General features: G+C 35.2%; 3 protein-coding genes across 7 annotated transcripts in view; 1 reads left to right on the top strand and 2 right to left on the bottom strand.

The window, feature by feature from the left end:
- Positions 1-2258, bottom strand: part of LOC121384074 (3'-5' RNA helicase YTHDC2-like) — a 43766-nt gene extending 41508 nt beyond the window's left edge. The window contains exon 1 of the mRNA XM_041514298.1: positions 2165-2258. The gene's annotated coding sequence lies outside the window, so the exon portion shown is untranslated. The remainder of the gene's footprint in view (positions 1-2164) is intronic.
- Positions 2259-2486: 228 nt separating this feature from the next.
- LOC121384065 (protein pygopus-like) lies at positions 2487-12860 on the top strand. Its single transcript, XM_041514288.1, has 3 exons — positions 2487-2587; positions 6197-6284; positions 7904-12860. Exons 2-3 carry the CDS (start codon positions 6246-6248, stop codon positions 8408-8410), a joined length of 546 nt encoding a protein of 181 aa, XP_041370222.1. The 5' UTR covers positions 2487-2587; positions 6197-6245; the 3' UTR covers positions 8411-12860.
- Positions 12861-20739: 7879 nt separating this feature from the next.
- The window catches only part of LOC121384047 (tubulin polyglutamylase ttll6-like), a 74799-nt gene continuing 71175 nt past the window's right edge, over positions 20740-24363 (bottom strand). For all 5 annotated transcript variants that reach the window (XM_041514238.1, XM_041514247.1, XM_041514255.1 and 2 more), the window contains 2 exons: positions 22361-22574; positions 20740-21745 (listed from right to left, as the gene is read on the bottom strand). In XM_041514238.1, the coding sequence (XP_041370172.1) occupies positions 21468-21745; positions 22361-22574 (492 nt within the window). In that variant the 3' untranslated portion in view covers positions 20740-21467. The remainder of the gene's footprint in view (positions 21746-22360; positions 22575-24363) is intronic.

The raw sequence follows: 24363 nt of genomic DNA, 5'->3' as shown, positions 1-24363 counted from the left end.
ATCTTAGCACTAAGCTTGTTTCGTGGAACGGGGTCCTATTATCACTGTTATTATGAAGTTTTGTTAGTAAATTTTTAACAAGTTATAATCATTATGTTTTATTTTTATTGGTTGTAAAATATTCATATTGCGAAAGACCTTAATATAGACTAATGCCTGTTGGTCAATTACCAGACCGCTACTGTTTTTGAACGGCGATAAATATTGTTTAAACGAATGCCAGACAACTCGGCCCGGAGAACAACTCGGCCCACGTCGAGACAGCTCAGCCCAGAGTTTTGAGACAACCCGACCCACCGTGAGACAACTCGGCACATGGACAATCTTGTCTATTGTTGAACAATATTGTTGAACAAGTGTTGTTTTTTAAATTAAAGTATTCTCACAGAAATAAAAGAATTAGTTTTTTGTTAAATTGATAAATTGCTGATCTATTTATCTTTGAAGATAGTTTCCGCTGTTCGAATAATTTGTTTTTGTTCTACAGTCGGTGACCTAAACATTGGAGATGATCCCAGAAAAAACATGCAAAAGTTATTTATCGTTGTAACAACACTGACTTTTATCTTTTGTTGGACGTTTTATTTCTATGTTCTTTTGGTGATTGGTGTTTGTCACGGGGATCCTATAATACCCGTAACTGAATGAAACACGATTGTCCAAATATCTCTCCTAACTGTATATCTATTAGATCTCTCTGTAACAGGCAGTTATACCCGCTGGCTCGTCTAGGTATGATCAGAAATAAGATCTTATATAAAGTATATATAATATAGCACGTTTAGTTCACTAGAAAACACAACAAAAACACAATACACTTTGGAATCTGTATTAACCTACGCTGACAAATGTACTGCCGCAGTAGTTAATTAACAACAACAAATAATAACAACCCAGAATTGATCACTTAATTAGTTAATCTCTAGGTGTCTAGTTTACACAATATGCTAATCACTTCACCGTGACACAACACCCACACGTGTGATAATTGAGAAACGCTTCCAGGAGAACTTAATTAATAAAGGAATTACAACTCTATTCCTAACTGGTTAATTTTTAATTAACCCTTACTACTCGTTCAATAACCTTGTAACACAGAATTAATACTGGTACCTATCACAATAAAGACAATAACCTACAGTTTACCTAGGTCCTCTAGGATGACTGGATAAGCTTTATATATATATATATATCAGAACGGTGAGCCTACAGTATACTGCGTCAGATGACCGGCAGCACCGTTTAAATAATATTGGTATAATACAGTATTAAAATATTTAAAGTCACATCAATCACATCAAGGTTATACACAGAGCAGAAAATATATAATTACCAGTCCGGACGGACAGCGATCCCCTGGAGCCTTCCTTTTGTTTCTCCCCTATATCTCTAAAACCCTAGCTATTTATTATAAATCCCAGACTGGTCCGGAGACAGGACGCGGAACCGAATACTATGATGTGTATATTTCCACAGTAACCAAACAGTATTTTTCTCTTACAAGCCTAGACTTCCTGGCGCCTAGTCGCCAAATCACGGTTGTAAAAACCGCACTCGCGGAGGTATTACGTAACTACTGGCCAACTGGGCTTAAGTGCATATTGGAACTGCACACGGCCCTCTAAAACAATTAATATCGCCACAGGCGAAAACAAAATTAAGAGCATGTTCCGTCACAGTGTTTTATTTCTTTATTATAACTATTTATGTATATGTGTTCTGTTGGGGTTTTTGCGTACATATGTGCGTATGTATTTAATGTAATAAATGTGGGAATTTGGCAAATGATGTCTTTTGCATTATTTCTATAGTACAATACTTCTAGAAACCCATCCGACACTACGATATGCGCCTACGACATACACAATTGTCATTCTTAATGGTGACCATATAGTACAATACTTCGACACTACGACATGGCCAACTATCATACTTAACACGTATATAATGTGTCACAGCATGCCCCGTCTATCAGTCTAATAACTCGGCCCCGTGGCCGAGATGTCTGGGCCTAGTTGTCCCCCGGTCCGAGTTGTCTGGTCCCCGTTTAAACCAAGCTTGTTGACGTCTGCTTAAATTATAAAATCACCCTAGATCGTATATAGTTGAATATTTGAACACTACAATTCATGCAGACATTAAAAAATGTTGCAAAAATTCAAACCTGTTGAAATTTTGATTATAACCGCCCGTAATATCAGAGAAAGACGCCGTTGCAGCTGAATCAGTACAAAAGTTACGATTTTGACGGCCTTCAGCCGCCATCTTTCGTTTTTCGTTGTATTTTCTGTCCACATATTTGGCGCCCCCACTCCAAACTGAAGTACAGCATCGATGTACATTCACTGCTGTCTATACCTTAAATATGCTGTGATTTTCTTGTAGTGCTAAAAAATAAATACTAGATATTTGCAGATTTGAAAAAGATAAAAAGTGTAACCTGGCAGAACGAAGAGGAAAGGATGTTGATGCTTCTGTATATTGGAGGGCCATCCAAAAGAAGAAAATTGGTTCGAAAATTGTCTACCCTTGGCTTCATCACTTGTTGCCGACAAAGGCAGCAATCAACAATGTATTAGTATATGAGGTAACTTTGGAAAACGTCTGACCACAATATAAATCACTTAGTTGGTGCATACATGTCATTGACGTTAGCAGGGATGTTTCTATAGGGTGGGAGGTAACCAGTCGATTCGTACCATAGTCATTTTGTACCCAAGTCATTTCGTACCATAGTTATTTGGTCATTTCGTACCCAAGTCATTTCGTACCATGGTTATTTCGTACCATGTCTGTTTGGTCATTTCGTACCACAATCATTTATTGTGCAGCTTAGTTGAATGATAGATAGTAAAATGTCAAATTACTGGATTAAAAAAATAAACATTAGGCTAATGCAATTTTTTTTTTATATATTGAAGCTCCACCCCTTAATAAAGAAAGAAAAAAAGAAAGAACAAGAAAAAGATGATATATTACTTTCATCTCCTCACGTTTCCGTTCATCATATTAATTACCAACGAGCACCTTGTGTTAGAATAACATATCAAGATCTTCTAAGACAAGCCGATCTCAGAAAAACCTTAATTTTCCACGAAGACTGTTACAAGGGATGTTTACACATCAACGTTTATTTGTCAACAATAAAAATAAGAAGTGGCATACCATGACAAAAATAAGATACCGAGTATGAAATGACTATGGTACGAAATGACCAAACATTATGGTACGAGATGGTAAAAAGTAGGTACGAAATGGCTGTGGTACGAAATGACCAAAGCACTATGGTACGAAACGACTATGGTACGAAATGACCATAAACTATGGTACGAAATGAATGGTACAAAATGACTAGTAACCGGGTGGGACAGATGGTAGACAGATTTTCAAGTTCCCCAAAATCTACACTATAGTCTCTTTCCCACGGCACAGGGAACGCCTTTTTTATATCATGGAATTTACTACAAGTTATTTATTTCTGATCAAATAGTATTCTAAATTGCACCAAAAAATTGTTGGTTTTTTTTCCTTATTTTGCAAAACTTACTTTTCTTCTTACGTCAAACCAAACTGAAATTATTAACCAAAAATATGTTTTTAGGAGTATGGGATGGACTATAGTGGTGGCTAAATAGTCAATAAGTTTACAATCCACTTACTAAATTAAATATTTAGTGGCTTATGCCTAGGAATGATCTCTGCCCAAGGACTCGGGTTGGGGGAGGGGGACAGAATAATCGTTTTGTTCACACGTTGCTAGTACAAATCTGGTTTTGCGTAACCCATTTTTCATTTACTCATTTCTTCTACTGTGTTCAATCTTTTTATGGACATCATATCAGTAATGAAGTTTGCTGTCTTCTGGAATTCATTGACAGGTCCAGTTTGGTGCTGAGGGGTGTAAGACACACCCTTATTTTCTGTTGAATTTCAACTAGGTGTGGGCAGACTTGTAGAATGCACTTGGGTGCATTCTTCAGCACCACATTCACATTGGGCAGACTCTGCAAGTCCTATCCAGGTGCTGCTTTAGACATATAAAACAATATATGCCCGAAATAATCCTGCCCAGATTGAGTACAAGCATGTTGACCTCAAAATATTTCACCCCAAAACCAATGAAATGTTAAGTTTTAAAGGGACACACCCTAGTTACGTTTATTTGTTAACCATTACGGCGTTGTTTTTCGCTATTAAACCTCATTTTTCACAAATAAAATTGCACTTTACTTACATTTTATTATTTAGAATACACATTTCCATTCACCTGATGTTTGTAAAACCACGAAATGCATTTTTTGCATTTGTTTCACAAAACGTGTTGTCGAGAAAAAACCGTTAAGCAAGCGAGATCCAATCTATTTTTAATGTCACAGACGTTGGTATATCACGTGACCGTTATCATTTTGGTTAGGTTTGTTTTCTCGTGCACAGTTCGAGCAATCAACATCCGATTTGTTGTTGTTTATTTGTGAGATTTTTCTTCACAGTTCGTGAACATTTTCAGTAACAATAAAGTTCAGACAAGTAAGTGTCTCAATACAAAACGTTACAAACCCTTAAAACCAATAATTTTGCTAAGTCTTACGATATCTGGAGAGGGGATACAACCAGGACAGAACAGTTGGAACATGTCAAGGAGAGGTGAAACGAACGCACTCCAAGTCTGTGAAATTTGTCGTGACGTAGGCATTGTTGTGCTTCTACCGGTGACATCAGAATACTAACTTTCGAAATTATTTCAAGCAATTGGGACATGGGGATTCCCATGGTATTTATAGATATAAAACCTGCTTTTTCACTCCATTTGATAAAAACGTGATCTAAGTGTGTTACAGGTTTGTAGATTAACCAAATTATAATTTATTTTCGCTGGATGGAACTAGGGTGTGCGGCTTTAATTAGGTTAAAATAACTTCAAATATATTTCTGAATACACCAAGGGGTGACAATATTCATGGTGTATATGTTGATCGAATCATGGCAGTTTCAGCCACATATGTTGCTATTGTCATATATATTGGATTTGATTTGCTGGAAAACAGGGTTTTAACTGTCCTTAATTAATTTCGCCAAATGTGACTTAAAGTTTAACTTTGCAATTATGTCATCAATTTGCCAAAAAGCTAATTAGAAAACCGCAAATATCTTTAAAGACTTTTGTATACATGTGTATGTCTATTTTTAAAAATAATTCTACTTAGCTAAATATTTCTTGAATTTGACTACAGAGTTTTTGATTAAATTTGCTATTAATTTTTAGCATCCTGCTTAAACCTGATGTATACATTCTTAACGTAGAGCCCTGTTGTGACAGATTGCTCACAATTATTAGAACTGGTCAGGTTTAAAATAACTCTGTGTTATTCATTTCAGATCTGTTAAGATTGTTGTGATCTTTACATACATGTATGAACATTGATATCAGGGCTAGCTCTGGGTGTGCAAAACATTTTGTCAAATTATGTCAAAAAATGTAAAACTGTTATTTTCCAGCAAATATTAATTATTGCATGAATTTTTTTCTGCCAAATTAAAATAAAATTTGCCAGTTATTCCTAAAATTCTCAATTGGTGAATTTGGCAAATGGCAGAGCAAGCCCTGGATATTATTAGTCCCCTACCAGTCTACCTGGAGGGAGGTTTCATCTCCGTCTGTCTTTAATAGTTTTCAGGATGATTTTTTCAGAATGCCTCGAGATATTGAGCTGAAATTTTGTGTATAGCATTATCATGTACTGTTACAGAACAAGTTTAACTTTTATTGCGATTTACTGATGTTTGACAGAGTTATGGCCTTTGAACTTAGGAGATATGGAAATTAGTTTTCCGGATGTTCTTTACAGGCCTAGAGATATTGAGCTAAAATTTTGTGTATAGTTTTATCATGTACTGTTATAATTCAAGTATGACTTTCATTTTTGATGGAATTATGGCCTTGAAGTTGGGAGGTATCAAAAAAAAAAAATCCCGGAATTTTGTTTTGCAATGCCTGAAGATACTGAGATGAAATTTTGTATATAGCTTTATCATGTGCTGTTACAGATCAAGTTTAACTTTTATGGTGATTTAGCCACTTTTCACAGAGTTATGGCCCTTGAATTTAGCAGATAAGAAAAAATGTTGAGCCTGGTAGGGGACATGTTTTGCTTTAATAGTATTCTCAGAATACTTACAAGTGCTTTATTTATTTCAGGTCTGTCTACATGGCAACGTGAGCGACCTGAAATGTGTTTGTGGTTGTAATGCTGACAGTTATGGATGATAAGAAACCTGACAGTCAGGTGTGTATGTAACTGTCCTAAATCTAGAACAACAATAATAAAACCATCAACGAGGACGGAACGGCCACGAGTGAGCGTCAATCTCCCCTCAACCCTCAACAAGTGAATGTTGACAGGAGATGGAGGCTCCCTCACGGGCGCTCATCCACGCAGATTCGAAATTCATCCAAATGCCGTAATTACTACATGTAATAAAACACAAACTCCAATTGAAATAATAATAAATTATCAAAATACAAAACATAACATATAATCGCAGTGTTCACTGTCTAATGTATTAAATAACAATCTACAGTAAATTACGACCACCCCCAGCCCCAATTAACCTAATATTTACTCATATTGTTTTACCTACCGACCCAATCACGTTCCCAGCGGAAGACCCCGAACACTCATCGCTAACCGCTTTTATTTGTCTCTCACTGCAGCGGTCTCCCATTGGCTGGAGATCACCGCCCTCGCAATGCACGTGCGACCGTATAATGCACATAATGAAATGCATTACAGCCAGTAAAAATAACCCAGACTTTCCACTACTCTATTTCATTTGAGACAATAATAGACTTTCCACTGGTCTGTTACATGTATTCATGTTGCCATGTTTATAACAATAGTTCCATAATTAGCTTATAATAGTATTTAAACTTATTTCAGGGTCTGCAATTGGCTCATGTATTCAAAATGATTATGGTTTCAATAAATTATGTGTTCCTTTAGAAACAAACTACTATTTAAATTTAAAATAATATAAGATAATAACCAAAAGTCATTTTAATGGACAAAACAAGCATTCTAGTATTTCAACTGTTTGCATAAATTATTTTTTCCCTGTTGCAAATGTAATATAGTAGATTCCTGACTCATGATTTGCAAGTGTGGCTAGCAAATTGAAAACAGTTTAGCCACAGAGAAATATATTTTCCAATTATATGAACAAAAATCTTTTAACTTAGCAATTCATTTAAAGTGATTTATAGAGATTATTATACAAGCTTGTGTGTCGTGTCAGGATTCTGGTATGGTCCAAGCAAAAGCGAGGGTAATAAGTGAATCTGACACAAGTTTCTTTATTATCCATATTATTATTGCTATTTTTTTATGAATAACAAGGGCCGTCTCAAAATGTTTATCCACAACTAGAAGGAGACGACCAAGTGATGTCATATTTCAATTGCACATTCCGAGCTAGGAATGGGGAAGCAACATCATGTTATGACATTGTTTCCCCAAATTACGTAATTACACTTATTATTACACATGTGCTTTGTATAGTTTTTATTCATTTGTTTATGTTGAACCATGTAGATAGATAAATAAATAATGTTATTAAAGCAGCAGGCCACTCAAGTTATTAGGTGGTGTAAAATACTTTTGGGGTTACAGCTATAAATTTTATAGTTAAATTACACATTTAACTTCAATTATCAGTTTTCGACAAATCCAACATCATATTTTCGGTCGTCCTAATGTTTATGGTACTTAGTTCAAAATTAAATATATATGCAAAACAAACAAATGTATATTCAGCAGTACATGTATTTCGGAAACTGGGATCAGCAGCTTTAATAACATGTTAGATTAATATAATCAGATATGTAATATTTATATTTTCTCCACAGAAACACACATTAGCAGAGTTACTGCCACCATCAAACAACACGTCCACGCCCAAGTCGGAAATCGTCGCCCAGAACCCATTTGAGGATCAGATTCCGGTGTCGAATACTACCAGACAGTCCCCCAGCATGTTGAACAAGCAGGGCCCACCACACACGCAGCACGGCCCCCAGGGGCCACCTCTCTCGCAGCACGGACCACAGGGGCCGGGAATGGCCCCTCAGGGACACGGTTCAGGCAAGATGTATCCTCCAAACCAGCCGATGGTGTTCAATCCGTCCAACCCGAATGCTCCACCCATCTATCCATGTGGTATTTGTCACAAGGAGGTGCACGATAACGACCAGGCCATCCTGTGTGAGAGTGGCTGTAATTTCTGGTTTCACCGATACTGCACAGGCCTAACGGAGGCAGCATTCACGATGCTCAAACAAGAAGTGTATGCAGAGTGGGTGTGTGACAAGTGTTTAGGAACAAAGAATATTCCTCTTGTCAAACTGAAGCCATGATACGTTTATCTGGTTTTGTTTTGCTTTTAAAGCTACAATGCATGATACGGACTTCATCCATTTGTCGGTGTGTGACAAGTGCTTAGGAATGAAAAATATTTCTCTTGTTAAGCTCAAGCCTTGATACATTCATCTGGGTTTTTTTTTTTTAAAGTCATAATGCATATTAAGGAATTCATCCATTTGTGTAGTGTATGACAAGTGCTTAGGAATGAAGAATATTCCTCTTGTAAAATTGTATCCTTGATAAGTTCATGTGGTTTCGTTTTGTTAAAGCCAAAATGCATGTTATGATATTCATCCATATGTCGGTGTGTGACAAGTGTTTAGGAACAAAGAAATTTAATATTTGCTTTAGTTATAATGCATGTCAAAAACTTCATCAATTTGTTTTGTTTCACCAAGCCAGGATTTGCTTCTTTGCCAGTGAACAAATTAAACTTAGTGCAAAGACAAATATATCAAGTAATCAATCTCATACCATTCTCAACATTATTTAAATGTAGTAATATGGTAAATTTAATCACCATTCTCAATTTATTGTAATCCAGGTCTCAAAATAGGAAGTAAAATATGGCCTGCTGTTATTTTCTTTAAATAGCAGATAAAAATAAAAAGTTTTGCTATGAAACAAATATGACCTTGTTGAAAATAGACGGCACAAGGCGATGGGTGTGTGAGAAATTAGGACCTCTGATATGTATTTTAGAGCATTATGGAATTAAAATATAACAGTATCTTGATCCAATCGTACATGCATTTCTCTTTTGAAAAACGACCTGTAATTTTGGGCTGGTTTTAGCAGGTGAATTTTTATTTTACCTGCTAGATCCCAAAAATGGACTGCTTTTCTCAGTCTGCTATTTCAATCCCAGGCTAAGAACCGGTCACTGCCATGTCAGATCCCATATGTACCGCCTGAAAGTGGCAGACACTGATGAATGTCCATGTCAAACAGAACCACAGTCCCCAGAGCACATCCTGCAATCCTGCACCTCTACGATTAAGCCAGGATAAAGCACTGGCCGAATGGAGCAACACTGGCTGTCAAGCTTTGGGGTTCCAAAGAAAACTTGACAGAGACAGCGTTTTTTATCACCACAACCGGACTCCAAATCTAAAGCATGATCAGCTACAGCTTGAACGATGAAGAAGATCCCTTTTATCTTATTTTAACATATAGCATACTACACATTTGTAGATTTAGGTGAAAAGGTTACTTTACATGCATAATATGTATGTATGTCAACAATGATTGTGTTCATACTCTAATTTCTTTAGGGGAGAAAATGTAATGTGAACTGACAACATGAAGTGTAAATTTGTAAACAATTATTTTTTATTAAAACCCAAATTTATGCAGTCTGATTTGAATGTTGGATGTATTACAGAATAGTAAACTGTTGTTGTGCCACTTCATAAGAGAGTTGCTCATTGTCCAGTGCACATGTAACACTGACCACAATACTCTGTGATGGCCAGGCTTTGTTCAGTGTTGTAACTTGTTTAAATAATATGGACACATTGGACCTTCATTAAATAATTGTTGATTCATTCATTCATCAATTCATTCATTCATTCATTCATTCATTTAATCCTTATAACGTTTTAGCTCACAGATTTCATCAGCTTTTTACACAAACAGCTGTTGTATATTATAGATTGTTTACAAAATGTACATGGTTTCAGAAGGTGCTCAATACTTCAAAGGTACTTTGAAATAAGAACCATCTACTCAGATACGTAATGAACATCCTGAATACAACTTGACTGTTGATTCAATTATGTTTTATTAGTCGCCAGTTGGTTCAACCAGAGGGGACTATAGGTTTCATCTCCATCCTTTTGTCTGTCCGTCCATCTGTCCCACATGAGGTTTCCAGATGTTTTTTCCGCATGCCTCAAGATATTAATCTACAATTTTGTGTAAATTTTTATTAAGCACTGTTACAAATCAAGTTTGACTTTCATGGCAATTTACCCATTTTTGACATAGTTATACCCCTTGAACTTAGCAGATACAAAAAATTGTTGGGCCTGATAGGGTACATCTATTGCTTTAACAATACTCTCAGAATTCTTGTTTCAATTAGCCTCATTAACCATCGGGACAATGTATGACAGAATATGCACCACATATCATCACTGTTGGCACAGTTGCTGTTTGGATAGCTGATTTATTAGAATATACTAGCTTCAAATATGTTTGTATACATGTGCAATAAGCTCCATCTTATAAAGATTGTTTGGGGAATGGGCAACTAGTTTTACAGCTACTGTTTGGACAGTTGATTCATGAGAGCATGCTGTCATTACATCCGTTTGTATACATGTGCAATAAGCTCCATCTTATAAAGATTGTTTGGGGAATGGGCAACTAGTTTTACAGCTACTGTTTGGACAGTTGATTCATGCGAGCATGCTATCATTACATCCGTTTGTATACATGTGCAATAAGCTCCATCTTATAAAGATTTGACTATAAAACCAGTCACTGTTTGGGGAATGGGCAACTAGTTTTACAGCTACTGTTTGGACAGTTGATTCACGAGAGCATGCTATCATTACATCCGTTTGTATACATGTGCAATAAGCTCCATCTTATAAAAATTTGACTATAAAACCAGTCATTGTTTGGGGAATGGGCAACTAGTTTTACAGCTACTGTTTGGACAGTTGATTCATGAGAGCATGCTGTCATCACATCTGTTTGTATATATGTGCAATAAGCTCCATCTTGTAAAGATTTGAGTTTATAAAACCAGTCCCTGTTTGGACAGTTGGTTCATGAGAGCATGCTGTCATCACATCTGTTTGTATATCCGATGAGCGACAGGCCTCAGTGGCATGGTGGCTAAGCCATCACCCTTTAGACTGGTACGTACTACTACTGGGTTTGCACTCCAGTACTGGATTCCAGAGAAAGTAAGCAGGGCTCGAACTTAACAACGGCACCAACGGCAATTGCTGTCACTGAGATATAAATTGCCATAGGTCAGAAAGCATTACTGATGGCACTTTTGTGCTGTTGGTTAAACTCCTCAACAATGGAAAATATATACACCTGGTGTACATAATTTGCCAATATTTAACATTTTCACGTTTGAAATGTCTACATACAGCAAAATAACCTTTTAGTCAGATTTATTTTCTGCAAATGTCACTTTAAAAAACAAATTGCCACAGGCAGGCTCAAAATTGCCTTTGGTGGGCTGTTTTAGCCAGAGCAATTCTTTTAAAAATTGCCGTGGGAGACCCAATTCTTACATTCAAGCCCCGAGTAAGTGTTGATAATTCAATAGATGTATGGCCACTAAATTGACTTCTCTCTCACTAACCACTAACTCAATGTCCTGTTTGTATCCACGAGAACGCTTTAACCTTCATCGAGTATAAGCATGAGAATAACTTAAAATGTCCAATGAGCTGTGTGTAAAGATTTGGGTTTGTGAAACCGTCTTGAGTACCAGTCAGACAGGCAGCCACTGCACCATGGTTGGTATATCAAAGGCTGTGGTATGTGCTATCCCGACTGGGGTGGTGCACATAAAAGATCCCTTGCTATTAATGGAAAAATGAAGCAAGTTTCCTTTCTAAGACTCAGAATTATCATCCAATAGCCAATGGTTAATAAATTAATGTGCTGGCAAAATAGGAAGGAGGAATTTTCTTGTGGGATGGAGTCATTTTAAAGGCAAATGTATATGACTAATTCTAGGGAGCAGTCGCAACCTTCTTCAAAATGCCTTTAGCCTGCCTTGTGCAAATATACGATTTGGAAAGTGTTAATGGCTTTGCCATTCGAGTTAGCAGGTCAGGGCATCCTCTCTGGGAAAGAGAATACAAATATCTTATTGGACCTACAATGGATTGGTCCCTAGAAGTGATAACAACCATATTTCTTTACTAAATTGTTGATCATGGTATTGTTAATGGACTTGGATATCATATGGTGTCAGAAGCTCCATATCTGTCTTTGAAACACGTTCAGGATATATTTATACAAGATTATTAAGGGCTGAATTTATAAAACCTGTTTGTTGTCGTACAATGTAGTAACTACATGTACATATACAATGCTTAAACACCTATGTTTAACAAAAACAGGCTTCAATCATTCAGTCCTGTATTTTTTTCTTAAATTATATGACTGCCACAGAATATTTTTGAACAATTTGTATACATATTGTACCAAATGTTTTGACTTCCCCAATTATTTTTAATTACTACATATATTTTATTGTACTTCATTTAGAAAACTTGCAGCATGGACATTATCTGCTACTAAAGTTGTGTAGAGGTTTTGCTTTTATGGGCCATTTACCAATATTTTACATGCATTTTAGCCAAGTATAGTTTTTACTTTTATTATAGTATAATTGAACATGTCGTATATAGTTTTATTAGTCTGGCATGAATTTTGTTGATGTTATTAAACGTTTTAATAATATTGGTCGTTTGTGGTTTTTAAAAAAACCAAAAAAAACAACAACATACAAACAAACCAGAAGAAATAGTAATCAGACCATGTCAGGTTTTCTTCTTCATGACCCTATAGTAATCTACACATCAGGTTTTCTTCTTCATGGCCCTATAGTAATCTACACAGGTTTTCTTCATGGCCCTATAGTAATCTACACATCAGGTTTTCTTCTTCATGGCCCTATAGTAATCTACACAGGTTTTCTTCTTCATGGCCCTATAGTAATCTACACATCAGGTTTTCTTCATGGCCCTATAGTAATCTACACAGGTTTTCTTCTTCATGGCCCTATAGTAATCTACACAGGTTTTCTTCATGGCCCTATAGTAATCTACACATCAGGTTTTCTTCTTTATGGCCCTATAGTAATCTACACATCAGGTTTTCTTCATGGCCCTATAGTAATCTACACATCAGGTTTTCTTCTTCACGGCCCTATAGTAATCTACACACATCAGGTTTTCTTCTTCATGGCCCTATAGTAATCTACACATCAGGTTTTCTTCATGGCCCTATAGTAATCTTACACGTCAGGTTTTCTTGATGGCCCTATAGTAATCTACACACAAGGTTTTCTTCTTTATGGCCCTATAGTAATCTACACATCGGGTTTTCTTCTTTATGGCCCTATAGTAATCTACACATCAGGTTTTCTTCTTCATGACCCTATAGTAATCTACACATTGGGTTTTCTTCTTCATGGCCCTATAGTAATCTACACATCAGGTTTTCTTCTTCATGACCCTATAGTAATCTACACACATCAGGTTTTCTTCATGGCCCTATAGTAATCTACACATCAGGTTTTCTTCTTCATGGCCCTATTGTAATCTAAACATACCAGGTTTTTTCTCCATGGCCCTATAATAATCTACGCATCAGGTTTTCTTCTTCATGGCCCTATAGTAATCTACACAGGTTTTCTTCATCGCCCTATAGTAATCTACACATCAGGTTTTCTTCTTCATGGCCCTATAGTAATCTACACATCAGGTTTTCTTCTTCATGGCCCTATAGTAATCTACACACAAGGTTTTCTTCTTCATGACCCTATAGTAATCTACACACAAGGTTTTCTTCTTCATGACCCTATAGTAATCTACACATCAGGTTTTCTTTATGGCCTTATAGTAATCTACACATCAGGTTTTCTTCTTCATGGCCCTATAGTAATCTACACAGGTTTTCTTCTTTATGGCCTTATAGTAATCTACACATCAGGTTTTCTTCTTTATGGCCCTATAGTAATCTACACAGGTTTTCTTCTTTATGGCCCTATAGTAATCTACACATCAGTTTTTCTTCTTTATGGCCCTATAGTAATCTACACATCAGGTTTTCTTCTTTATGGCCCTATAGTAATCTTCATATCAGGTTTTCTTCTTCATGGCACTATTGTAACCTAAATATGCCAGGTTTTCTTCTTCATGGCCCTATTGTAATCTAAACATACCAGGGTTTTTCTGCATGGCCCTATAGTAATCTAAAAATTTCAGGTTTTCTTCTTCATTCCCTATAGTAATCTCTTCGTGGCCCTATAGTAATCTACACACATCAGGCTTCTTCTTCATGGCCCTATAGTAATCTACACACATCAGGCTTCTTCTCCATGGCCCTATAGTAATCTACACGTTGGGTTTTTTCTTCATGGCTCTATAGTAATCTAAATATGTTGGATTTTCTTCTTCTTGACACTGTAGTAATCTAAACATGCCAGGTTTTCTTCTTCATAATCTATAGTCCTTCCCACAGGGACCACCGTGGTCATTTATTTCTGAAACAATTGTTTTCTAAACACTTATTTTTCTTCTTACATGTACATTGAACCAAACTGAAATTATTTTTACAATTTTTTTTGTAGGATGGGACAAACTATAAGCATGTGAGGTTTTCTTCTTCATGGCACTATTATAGTAATCTAAAGACCGATTCTAAGCATATATAGAATCCCATTTATATAGTTTATAGTTAAAAAACAGAAAAGCTTTAACGTAGGAAATGAAATCCCGTTTTTAATTAGTAAATGGATAATTTAAAACATACTACAATTTTTTTTTTCTCCTATGAAATAAAACCATGACTGAAATCAATTTATGAAATATTTAATTTCAGAAGACTGATAAACAAAATTTAAATAAAAAATTTAAATATCAGATTTTACAAAATGTAGATAAAATAACAATTTGTCATTAATAAATTAGGTGTCCAGAGTATACATTAAAACATACATAACATAAAGACAAACTATCTACTGTTCACAGAGTATATACGACATGGAAATCAAATGAGTAACAAATATATAACGATGTATTTAACAATTACATCTTCATGTAAAAAAAAAAGATGAGACATTGAATTATCACAGATTTGAATATCATGCACACAATATAACAACATGCTGTTAACATATTCACGTAGAAAGCCAATAGCAGTCGACCTCACTACCTCAAGCCTTGTATATCAAACACTGGTATGAGCAGTTCTGTATGGGAAAGTATTTATAAAAGATCATTTGCTAGTAATGGACAAATGTAATGGGTTTCCTCTAAGATTACGTGTAGATGTCGGATTTAACAATTGTTTGACATCCAATAGCTGATGGTTAATCAGTTTGATCTAGTGGTGTCATTAAAAAAAAAAAAAAATTAAAAAAAATTCACTTAAGATAGATGAATAATAATTATAAGATATTAGACGAGCTTCCATTTCATGTTGTATTTACATGTGTCCAGAGTGACCATGAAAATTAATTCACAAGGGACATCAACATGGTACGAAATAGTGAATTTAACATACCATTTATTAGCCAAAATCAATTTTAATTTGTATCACTCAACTTGTTTCATTGACATTCCGGAAAGGGTCATGGTGCACCAAACATATCACATGACTTTACTTTCTAATGGGATGTAACTTTAATATAAACCAAGTATATCACATGACTTTACTTTCTAATGAGATGTAACTTTAATATAAACCAAGTATATCACATGACTTCACTTTCTAATGGGATATAACTTTAATATAAACCAAGTATATTTCATTGTATGATTGGGTAATATAATTAATGCAGAAAAAAGTTTCAGCTGTCAGGAGCTTTAGCAAATGACAGTGAAAATTAATTCACATGGGAAATAAACATGATATGAAGTGGTAGTGAACGTAACATATTATTTGCTACCCATAATCTATTTTAATTTATATCACTCAACTTGTTTCATTGACATTCAGATAACAGTAATCATGCGCAAATGGTATCATATCACTTTACATTCTAATGGGATTAACTTTGATATAAACCAAGTATATTTAACCTGGGGTACCTATATGGGGGGGGGGATGGGGGGGGGGGGCAGGCTTAAGATTTTGAATTAAAAATAAAAATAAATGGACCAACAAGTGAAATAACAATTATAATGGTAGGTGGTGTTCCATCTATTAACAAGTGCATTTAAAAATCCTTTGCTGCCTACCGACTGAAACGTCTAACTTGTATGTAGTGACAAATGTACTGGCCAACTGGCAAATTAAACGTTTCACATAACCTCATATTCCAATAAACTGATGTGCAGGGCTTCTAGAATTTTATAAAACTCCACTAGCCATGGGATTAGTGATTTTAAAAATGTACTACCCATGATTAAAAATTCAATAGCCCTTCTTTAAATAAATACAATTTTACTAATAGTAATAATCGAATAAGTCACCCAAAGAGGGAGATACAGCTTAAAAATCCTTAGATTGGGGGTGGAAAGAAGGGGTGGAAAGAGAGGGCAGGAGATTCATATTTACAATATAATGTAAATGCAGCATTTAACAAGGTTTTTTTTCCACTAGCCATCGGGCTCATTATAGTAGTTATTTACTAGCCCAACACTGAATATCACTAGCCATGGGAGTGGGACTACCATAATCTAAAAGCCCTGATGTGTTACCATTACTGGTCTATTGTCACCTTGATGGTGTAGTAGTTAAGCCATTGGACTTGAGGCTGGTAGGTACTCAGTTTGTATCCCAGTTCCGGTTCCACCGAGAGCGAGTTTAATGACCACTAACAACCAATCATTAGCCCTGTAAGTTAGACAACCCAGATAGCCACAGTAAGTGCCCAGCGTACTGGATCCTTAATTGGATATAAGCATGATAATAAGTATAAACAAACAAACATTGTGGAATTAAGCTATAAATAAACCACTAACCGATTAAAACACACTGAATGTGGGACTTTTTTTTTTTTACATGTATTTACCTTTTTCCTCCATCTCGTAAAATATTCTGGTGAATGCCCAAGCAAATTTGTCAAAATAAGCCAGCAACGAGACAATTTCATTTGCAATTTCTAATGACCTATAGTCCATCCCACAGGGAACACTTTTTTTTTTCATGCTATAGAATTTACTACAAGTTATTTCTTTCTGAGCAGATTGTTTTCTAAACTGGACACAAAAACAGTATTTTAAAAAATATTTTCAAAACACTTTTACTTTTCTTCTTGCATCAAACAAAACTGAAATTATTTACAAATAACATTTTTATAGGAGGATGGGATGGACTATAGTTTTCCTTAACCCTCCTGCCTACCCTAAATTTCCAGTTGGTGCCCATGCAATTTTATCAAAGTAACCAGCTAATTTCATGAATTGTAACTTCTGCCCTTCTTATCCCCCTACCCTCCCCCAATCACTAAATGCTTCAACTACATGTAGATCACAGATTAATTAGTTTAGGAAGCTTTAAATAAACCACTTAATAAAATGATATTAAAATCGAGAGAAGTTTAAACCTAACCCTTACTAGACACCCGTCTACCTGGCCCACCCAACTGAAGATAATGCATTGCCCCCCCCCCCCCCCCCCCCCCACACACACACATACCAGCTGAAGATCAAATTAATATATATCTCCACCACACACCCTACCATAACTGTCATATTCCGATGCCTACATGTATGCATTTAAAACAAAATGCACACTCTGTCTGCCCAAGATGTGTATTAATTATAAGGTTTATAATAAATTCAAATGACCACACTGTACAGCGACCCGTGTTTACCAAGTCAAATACTAGCACAGCAAAGCATTGTACCGGTGTCTGCGATACGAAACATCAACACACACATCATACACATGTAACAACAATCAAAGTGCTCAACAACAAGGCACACAATTATCTGAAATACTGCCTCAAGTACGAGAAGTTTACAGTTCGTGACATGGGTACAGAACAGTTTTAACTAACAATTCAAAAAAGGTTTTTAACCAACAAGTGAAAAAAGTGAGTTATGTGTGGTAATGCATGGTATGCATGTTTAGTGAAGCCCCTCAAAAACCACTCTCTCAATAAACCAGGATTCTCAAAACCAGATATTTTTCACAATCTCTTTTTAAATATCGGTACAGAACAGAATCTCTCTAAACAAGATACCCTTTAAAAATCAGACTTTATACTTGGTCCTGTGGGTGTCTGGTTTAAAAATGTTTCACTGTATTATGAGATTCAAACAACTTGGTTCTGTTGTTTTACTAGTTTTAATGAATGCAGTGGGAATTTACTTTGTTGTACAATTATCATTCAGTTCTCAATGCATAATGGGACAGAAATTTTAAATGCATTTATCTCTAAAAGACAAATATGTCACAACTAGTGTTTAAGCTTTGTGGTAAGGGAGACGTATGTCAGAACCCGATTATACTCATGTCTACTAGTATTTAGGCTTTGTGGAAGGGAGACAACTGATAATACTGTAATGTATTAGATCAGAATCCTATTTTTCTCATGTCTACTGGTATTTTGGACTTTGTGGCAAGGGAGACAACTGATAATACTGTGATGTATTATGTTGGAACCCTGTTATTGGTTGCATAGTACCAAAGAAGAGAGTACTGTGTCAAAGTTCGACGTGCACCGTCAAATATTTACGGAGTAAAAGCAGCTGTGGGTGTGATTGGTAGTAATATGTGACATTGACTATTTGTGCAAATACTATTATCCATTGAGAATAAATAAATACACTTTTATTTGTTATACAGTTGTTATGCAGTATATACCAGAGGTTGAAACTAATGCGGGGTACCCCCAAAAATGGAACTGCAATTTTCAGCAAAAATGACGGTTGCTATTAAAAACATAAATTAAATCTCTTAAATGATACGTGACCCCCCATTTTCTTGCAGCTAGATTAGATGTGAGGTGCCACACTTTCTATTGCTGTACGTCCTGGGTGTGTTGAAACGCTGCTTATATGAGTTTTATTAGTAAACGTTAACATTATCGGCAATACGAATTGATTTGGTCTAATGGAACCTATATTCTCATCTCTACTAGTATTTGGGCTATTTGGCAAGGGAGACAACTGATAATACTGTGATGTTTACAATACTGGAGTGTGGCACAATACTTTATGTAACATAACAGCACCAAGTGTAAAACCAGTGTGAATCATATGAACACAAAACAAGCAAAATTATCTCTTAGATACAATTTTAGCTACATGTAAAACTGATTAAGGTTACGGTACCTTCCAACTGAAACCATGCATATACCTGTCATAAAGTTCTATCTACCAACAAGAGACATAAACCATGATCATAAACATACTACACAAATTAGTGTTCTACACATTTATCTACCATAACAGCTTAATAAGTAATGAATTAAAATATTTGATGAGTGATCTGAATAATACAATCATGTAAGGAGAATTCCACAATATGACATACAAAGATGTGGTTTCAATACCAAATGGTCTGTGACTGTTGGCAATACTTTATGTTTGTAAATAAATTATTATTTGACAGTTTTCACAGTTATTTTCCCAGTTTAATACTATTTCTCTTTATGGAATGTATAATAAAAATAACCAAGCTTGAATTATGTTACACTGTATGTACATGTGTACTTTTAAGTCTCGCCATAGTGCATTTTCTTATATTTGCCTTTGATTTTCATCAAACATAATATACCCACATACCCCAAAAATGTTTAACCAGTCTACATGTATGTTTACCATGTTTATGTTATAATAATTATCATTTGTTGTATGCTGGAGTTTTATTAGGACATCGTTCAGTGTGTACTCCTTCAGAATTTTCCCTTCTTAATCTAACTGAGTTAGCCACCTCAAAACATTGTATTAAAAAAATTAAAATTGTATAAAATGTAATTTTGTTCTTTATACTTTAGTGAGCAGTGATTCTGCCTCGCTCCCCTTACACATTCACTTTCAGGAATTTTATTGCCCCACCCCCATCTACAGACTATGCCCAATGACATCTTGCAAGTGATCCCCCTTTATGAGATGCACCCCCACCCCCCCCCAAAAAAAAGAAGAAAAAAAGAGAAAGAATTGAAATATTTGGACTCCATATATTTGAAAACATGCCATGTACAAACAAAATGATGTAGGTGAAAGAATGAAGGTTTACCGGTATGTGTTTAACTACAAAAATGAGTGAAGTACTTGTAACTACAACAATAACACAGCTGTGGAAATAAACCATATCCAAGTAAGATTATTCAGAGATGTGAAATATGATACACGTCAAATTGCTACAACACAAGAATGAAAAGTTCTTTGAACTGAAAAAGTTTAGTAACATGAAATGTTTTTTTTTTTAATTTTAAATATCAATGTAGTGCAATATTTGATTAAGTAGTCAAATTTTGTTCTGTTTTTAAATTACTTATTTTTTGCAGCCAAACAAGATGATACAAAACAAATAAATATGTGGTTGTTAAATTAATTACATATAAAATACACCTGCAAAATCGGCTTCAATTTGCCAATAACATTTAGTCACCCAGATGGTCGATTATTAATTATTTATAAATTTTTGGACAGAACAATTTTAATAAATATGACTTTATTCATTATATCACCTTATAAATAGTTAAATATATTTAATAATCTTTGTTACATATTTAAACAAAAATGTCACAAACTTTAAAGCAATCTTTACAAACTATAAATTGTAAAATCTAAAATATCTTTATATCTGTTACACTGTTGTGATCCCTGCCAAATGTACTGAAACAGTTTGTTTCTTTAATTCTTGTTAAATGGCACCTGAAAAACTAATACAACTCTCGTTCACCACAGTAACAAATCCACCTGAAATAAAGGTATTTATTTTCCCGTATGGCTTTTTTTTGCATTCCAAGAGTACGAAAATTATTCTTCGATTTGTTTTTTTTAAAAATAGAATGTCTCAAGGCACATCATTACACACAAACACATCCTGTGTTGTCAACCGTTAGAATTCTTCTAATCATAAAGCAGAATGTCACCAATCTAAAAAACTGTTATTGAACACAAACTGACAACCACTGCTGCCAGGTTTAAATTGTTCCCAAAACAAAAAGTTGGACACAGTTGCTATAGACTTGTTCCTATAACAACACAGCTGTAGACTGTTGCTAAATACTTGTTCCTAAAACAACACAGTTGTTCTTTGTTACCAATTATTAGTTCCTCTTAGTTAGCCCTAAGCTGCTAAGGACCTCTTATTCTTGTAACAACACAGTTGCACTATGTTGTCAAGGACACGTTTCCAATAGCAACATTACATATTTTATCAACTGTAGACGAATGCATGGTTCTCCCTCATTTCCAGCTGTCTAATTCTCATATTGTTCGAAGCTCCGCGAATTCGTTGAGACTTGGTCGACCGGTGACTGTTAAGAGCCTCTGACTTCACTGACAGGTGGGAAGTGAGTCGGCTCAGAGTGTTTCCTGAATTGTTCATCCCGTTGGGCCGCTGCAGCTCGGGCCGTTGTACAACCGGGGCCGGTGCAGACACAACTGACAAACCGTGCACCATCGGCTGAGGATGAAACTTGGTGACCATCAGATCTGTAAGCGGAACAAAACGAGAACTTTTAGAAAGTAAAGAAAACATAACTAACTAACATTGTGAGAGTACTGCTAAAGCAATACATGTCTCCTACCGGGCCCAACAAATTTTCTTATCTCCTAAATTCAAGGGCCATAACTCTATGAAAAATGGGTAAATCGCCATGAAAATTAAACTTGATCTGTAACAGTACATGATAAAGCTAGATACAAAATGTCATGTCTTCTCAGTTCAAGGGTCATAACTCTATATGAAAAATAGGTAAATTTATACTGAAACACTGATTCTCTTTATACTGAAATACTAAATTCAGTTCTTTTTATACTGAAATACTGATTTTTTTAATACTGAAACATTGATGATTCTCTTTATATTAAAACACATATTAAAAGACTGAGTCCCCCTTTACTAAAACAATGAATTGTATAATTTCAATGAAATTAAAAGTTGAAAACAGAAATGCCGTTAAGCTATTAGAGCACCATGCCACAGTTAATAAGTAAACATTAATGCTCTTTATTTGGTGGAGGGCATTATTCATTGAACAGGTTACATACATTACCACACATTAAGAAAGTGTGTAGCGTTTTGACCGTAATTATCAGTAAGAATACCCGATTCCTTCCTCTGTCCGTGGGCACTAAGTCCCCTGGCCTTTAGTGATGGAGTTGTGGCATCAGACTTCCAGTCGAGATTATACCCACTCCTGGCCAGCAGCCGGTTTCTTTCTGCCTCGGTATCCACCAAGTTGCGATACTCGGTGTCTGGTACCACAGATGACTGGGTGCCTCGAGCATTAGCTAATGTTTTCCGCGACAATTGTTTTCTCTGCAATATTAATGAAAATGTATCAATATAAAAACCATTAATATGTTATGAAAATTTATGTTTTCTCTGCAATATTAATGAAAATGTATCAGTATAAAAACCATTAACATGTACGTTTTAGTGATTTAGAAATGCAGTCAAACTCAACTATATATAGACCAGCGATATGTACATGTATAATTTGTCAGAAAATTAATATCTACCCATACTTAACAAACTTTTTAAAGTCCAGAACCTCATTTTACGAACATATCTTAACACTAAAATCAACTTAAGTGCCTAACTACTATATGCATTTAAGATGATTTTTAGAACTAAGATCGCTTCGTAAAACAGGGCCCATGCAGACTTAATTTTGTCAATAAAAGTGTTAACTCCAGATGTAGTGAAGTGTAAAATATAGGTAATGCGTTAAAAAGTCCCTCATTACTTCATGACTTTAGCTGCAAACTGTATGTAACACTTTTGAAGAGAACCAATCACGACCATGTAAATAAATCAACAGCCAGTCAAAAATATGGAACATCAAGTAAAAGATACAAACCATACAATTCACAAAATGTAAAACAAACCAGTATTTTATTGATAATGAAAGCAATAAAAATGTATTCTGAAGACCCCCCCCAAAAAAAAACCCCACCCAGTCCCACCCCCAAAAATACCCCCCAAAATATTATGTCAAACATGTTTGAACCAGAAATCTTTGACTAATTCCTTTCTTTAAAGTGGAGTTTCAAAACAGTATCTAATAAGTTTTGATTTCTACTATACAATTTTATGACCCCCCACCCCCCACTAAAAACAAAACAATTGTATTGTATTATGTATTATGATTATTATCTATCATATTGATGGTTATACATAACATATTGACAGCAACATGAGTAGGGTACCAACAGATTTGTAAATGGTGCACTAAAAGTTAGTCGAACACAACAACTGTTAATATAATGAAATTATCAACAGATCTGAGAATGGTGCATTAAAAAAGTCTTACACATGTAAAATGATTATATTGGTGTGATCAACAGGTCACAGGAACGGTGCATGACAAGTTAGTAACAAGTTAAAGAGATTTGAGTTACTGCAGAAACTTTAAAGAAGTCATTCCAGGAATTGCACTATACAAATCATGGAAATGATGCATGCAACATTGCATGTGTATGTTACAGTCAATGTCTAAAATCAGGCAATTTATAAATTGCCCGATTCACTCAGTCAATTTACAAAGTGCCTGAAATTTCTAGTTATTTTACAAATTGCCTGGAAAATGAGAATCTTTATTTTAAAGATTGACTGAAATGAGTGAGATGAAAGAAAATGCAGATAATGTATATTTTTAATGATTTATTTAGACAGAATGAAAGGCAATAAAGACAAAATATCTTGTTATAATAGCTAAAAGATATTATTATTATTATTGTTATTATCATTATTTTAGTTTATTAGTTTACTTATTATTTCAATCATGTAAGTTTGTCTTATTTAACAATGCCTCTAGAGCACATTGATTTTTATCTTATCATTGGCTATTGGACGTCAAACATATGGTCATTCTGACATATTTCTTTAGAGAAAACCTGTTGCCGCAACATAGGCTACTCTTTCCGATAAGCAGCAAGAGGATTTTTATATGCACTTTCCCAGACAGGACAGCACATACCACAGCCTTTGATGAACCAGTTGTGGACCACTGGTTATGAGCCTGAGGAAGACTAGTCCAGATTTTGGGTGGATGCTGGTGCATTAATTGGGTCTGTACAACTAATTTTGTTTAATAGCATGACCG

This window comes from Gigantopelta aegis, chromosome 2, assembly GCF_016097555.1.
Source record: "Gigantopelta aegis isolate Gae_Host chromosome 2, Gae_host_genome, whole genome shotgun sequence".
NCBI lineage: Eukaryota > Metazoa > Mollusca > Gastropoda > Neomphalida > Peltospiridae > Gigantopelta > Gigantopelta aegis.
Note: the sequence above shows the minus strand (reverse complement) of the source record. Positions and strands in the feature narration are given on the sequence as shown.

Bases quoted from the DNA above. Each gene is read 5' to 3' on its own strand.
- LOC121384065 (XM_041514288.1), top strand. From the start codon at position 6,246: ATGCTGACAGTTATGGATGATAAGAAACCTGACAGTCAG. The intron at 6,285-7,903 runs GTGTGTATGTAA...TTTTCTCCACAG, and splicing joins ATAAGAAACCTGACAGTCAG to AAACACACATTAGCAGAGTT.